Here is a 3,626-nt window from a genome sequence, read left to right on the forward strand (position 1 = left end):
GGGTTGGGGGGCTGGGGCGGCTCGGCCAGCACGGCCCGACATCCCCCTGTCGTGGGAGGTGTTGGGTTTATGGCTCCTCTCGCCAGGACTCTTGGCAGCTGCTGTGTTTCCTTGCTGCTTGTTTTGACCCTGGAGTACACACACGAGCACGTGGGTGTGTGTCAGGTTCTCCAGTCCCGGGGAGCTCGTTGTTGCTCCCTGTGTTTTCATTGAGTCACAGAAACAGCTGATGAACAGTTGGTGAAACGAGTCGGGCAGGTCTCAGCACAGGCTGGTAGAGGAGGAGGCTGTTCCTGGTGGGTAAGGCATCTGATGGGGTACTGGGAGGTTTTTTTGGGGGGTTTAGGTGGTCTTGTGCTGTCCAAAACCCTCTGGGAGTGGTGGTTGATGTGAGATATGAAGACTGGGGGTCTGATCTTGGTGCTGGTGGTAGCCAAGAGGACCTCAAAAGTGATGGAAAGGAGACAGGCTGGGAGAGTTGGGGTGTTCAGCCTGGAGAAGAGAAGGCTCCAGGGAGACCTTAGAGCACCTTCCAGTGCCTGAAGGGGCTCCAGGAAAGCTGGGGAGGGACTTGGGACAAGAGCAGGGAGGGAGAGGACAAGGGGGATGGATTAAAACTGGCAGAGGGGAGATTGAGGTTGGACATGAGGAGGGAATTGTTGAGTGTGAGGGTGGTGAGAGCCTGGCCCAGGTTGCCCAGGGAAGCTGTGGCTGCCCCATCCCTGGCAGTGTTGAAGGGCAGGTTGGATGGGGCTTGGAGCAGCCTGGGCTGGTGGGAGGTGTCCCTGCCCATGCAGGGGTTGGATCCTGATGAGCTATAAGATGACCCTTCTGTGAGTCTATGATCTTGCTCCTGGGGGATGATGGCAGCTCTGAAAGGAGCTGTGAGCTCATTAGTGCTGGGTGCTGAGCAGGGCCAGGGGCTGTCACTGGGGAGAGGTGGCCCTGGGGATCTGGGGACAAACCCCATCTGCTGCAGGGGGTGTCAGGGGGGCTGTTTGTTCTGCTGGAGCCACCTGGCCTGTGGGTGACCAGGAGGTGACAGCCCTTGGTGGTGGGGACAGGGGCAATGGTGACAAAGTGGTAAACAGGGAGTTTAACCTAATTACAGGAAAATATGAGAAAAATAAGAAAAACCTAAATAGAAGAAAATACTTCTTGACTGTGGGGGTGACAGAGCCCTGGGACAGGCTGCCCAGGGAGGCTGTGGAGTCTCCATCCCTGTGAGTCTATGATCTTGCTCCTGGGGGATGATGGCAGCTCTGAAAGGAGCTGTGAGCTCATTAGTGCTGGGTGCTGAGCAGGGCCAGGGGCTGTCACTGGGGAGAGGTGGCCCTGGGGATCTGGGGACAAACCCCATCTGCTGCAGGGGGTGTCAGGGGGGCTGTTTGTTCTGCTGGAGCCACCTGGCCTGTGGGTGACCAGGAGGTGACAGCCCTTGGTGGTGGGGACAGGGGCAATGGTGACAAAGTGGTAAACAGGGAGTTTAACCTAATTACAAGAAAAGATGAGAAAAATAAGAAAACCTAAATAGAAGAAAATACTTCTTGACTGTGAGGGTGGCAGAGCCCTGGGACAGGCTGCCCAGGGAGGCTGTGGAGTCTCCATCCCTGGAGACATTCCCAACCTGTTTTCCGGTGGGATCTGCTCTGGGGGATCCTGCTCTAGCAGGGGGGTTGGACTGGATGATCTCCAGAGGTCCCTTCCAACCCCCAGCACTGATTAAGTGACAGAGCTGGTGGCCCTGGCTGTGCTGCCCAGCAGGGACAAGGACCTCCCTGGACAGGGGGTGGGCAGGCTCTGGGAAGCAGCACCTGATCCCTCCAGTTTACCCCTAAATGGTTCCAGCAAAGAGGGCTGGACCTTTCCTTAGTGCTGCAGAGCCCGTGGTGCTGCATCCCCAGGGCCATTCCTGCCTCCCCCGGGAGCTGGGCAGGACAGGACGTGCCTGGCTGCCCCTGCCCACGGGCACTCCAGTCACTGGGATAACTTTGGCATTGAGGTGTGACAGAAAGAGCTAATTTTAACACCTCCAACACCCCACACACGTCCCTGCTCACACGTGGCTGGTGCTGCCACGTGGGAAGCATTTGCTGCTTCCTGGCTCCCCAGCATTCCCAGGGCTGGAGCTGGGATGTCCCGAGGGCTCCAACATCAAACCTTCGCCTGCTCTTTAATTCCCCCCCAAAAATACCTGGTTCCTCTGGCCCAGATTGTTGCTGGGAGGGAAGAGGGGGAGGATATTGCTGCCCTTACCTGTGTGCTGTGTCCCGCAGGTGCCAGTGTCCTGCCCCCCTCGGTGTATGTGTGGTAACAACATGTCTGTCCCCCTCCTGGCTGACGCGGTGACGGTCGCAGGGGCAGAGCGGGAGACGGCTGCGGTAAGGGCTGCATCCCGGGTCCCTCCTGCCTCCCTGCTCCTTCTCTGGGGGCTGGAGGGGATGTGAGCTGAGCCCCCTCATCCCCCCTGCTCTGCTGGTGTCCCATCCTGGTGCCCCAAAGGGGCTGCAGGACCAGTGAGGTCTTGTCTGGCTGGGGAGGGAAACAAACAACAAACCGTTCCCTGGGCTGGGCTGTTTGTGTCTGGTGCTTGGTCCAGGGTGGGAGCACAGGCAGAGCCCCAAGCTGGGCCTGCTCTGCAGGGAAGGTCAGAGGGAGCTGGATCTGATTTGGCTATTTCAGCTTATAAAAGCCAATATCCCCTGAGAAAATCCTCCTTTCATTCCTTGGGTCCTTTTCCTCTGCTCCCTGGGGCTTGGGGGCTGCTCAGGCCTTAGGTGAAAAGCCTTTGGGGATGGGCTGGGGGGTCCCTGGGAAGCTGAGCCCCTGCTGAGCCTGGTGCTGTGCAGGGTGGGTGATCCATCTCCCTGGCTCTGCAGGGCAGCTGAGGGGCTAACACCCCCCTCAGGCCTGGGGGTGACAGCAGGGCCTGTGGCACAGGATGTGTCTGTCCCACCCATCAGCTGCAGAGACCTGTCATTAGTCTTGGCTAATTTCTGCTGCTTTGAGCCTCCTCCAGTTAGTGAGTAAGTGGCCTTTCCCTGCGTCCCTGCCAGCCCAGCCCAGCCCAGCCCTGCCTCTCTTCAGGCCACTGGTTGCACCAGTTAATTCTTTTGTGTTTTTCTTCTGCTTAATTTAACAGGTTATTTTTTTACATGGCCTTGGAGACACAGGGTGAGTATTCCTGGAGCTGCCACCCGTGGTTTCCTGAATGCAGCCCTGGCTGGTTGCTGGGGGCCCTGGTGCTGCTCTCCCCAGGGGCAGCTCCAAGGGTTGTCCAGGGTTTTGAGCCAGGCCTGGTGGCTGTGGCTGGCAGGGAATCTCCAGCCAGCAGCTGCCTGCACTTCAGTATTTATGATCCCTGGCAGCCCCTGCCTCCCCTGGGTTTGGATGTTCTGCTTTCTTTAAGACAAGCAGATAAGCACTGTGGTTTTTCCCAGTCCCTGGGAGCTGAGTTGTGTCTACACAAGTGCATCTCTCCCTGTCCAAGGCCACCTTAGAGGGCAGTGTGAGATCCAGCAGGAACAAGAAGTGCCTCCATGCACAGGATCACAGGACACTCCCCCTCCTCCCCCCTGCTGGCAGCTCCCCTGCCTCCAGCCAACCTGTCAATTCCATTGGCATTC

General features: G+C 58.1%; 1 protein-coding gene across 1 annotated transcript in view; it reads left to right on the plus strand.

Annotated features, from left to right (window-relative positions):
* The first annotated feature begins 2,280 nt into the window (after positions 1-2,280).
* LYPLA2 (lysophospholipase II) overlaps positions 2,281-3,626 on the plus strand; it is a 5,875-nt gene continuing 4,529 nt past the window's right edge. The window contains exons 1-2 of the mRNA XM_010000585.1: positions 2,281-2,381; positions 3,143-3,174. Of these exons, the coding sequence (XP_009998887.1) occupies positions 2,304-2,381; positions 3,143-3,174 (110 nt within the window). The 5' untranslated portion in view covers positions 2,281-2,303. The remainder of the gene's footprint in view (positions 2,382-3,142; positions 3,175-3,626) is intronic.

Source organism: Chaetura pelagica, unplaced genomic scaffold, assembly GCF_000747805.2.
Source record: "Chaetura pelagica isolate M959 unplaced genomic scaffold, ChaPel_1.0 scaffold676, whole genome shotgun sequence".
In the NCBI taxonomy this organism is placed as follows: Eukaryota; Metazoa; Chordata; class Aves; order Apodiformes; family Apodidae; genus Chaetura; species Chaetura pelagica.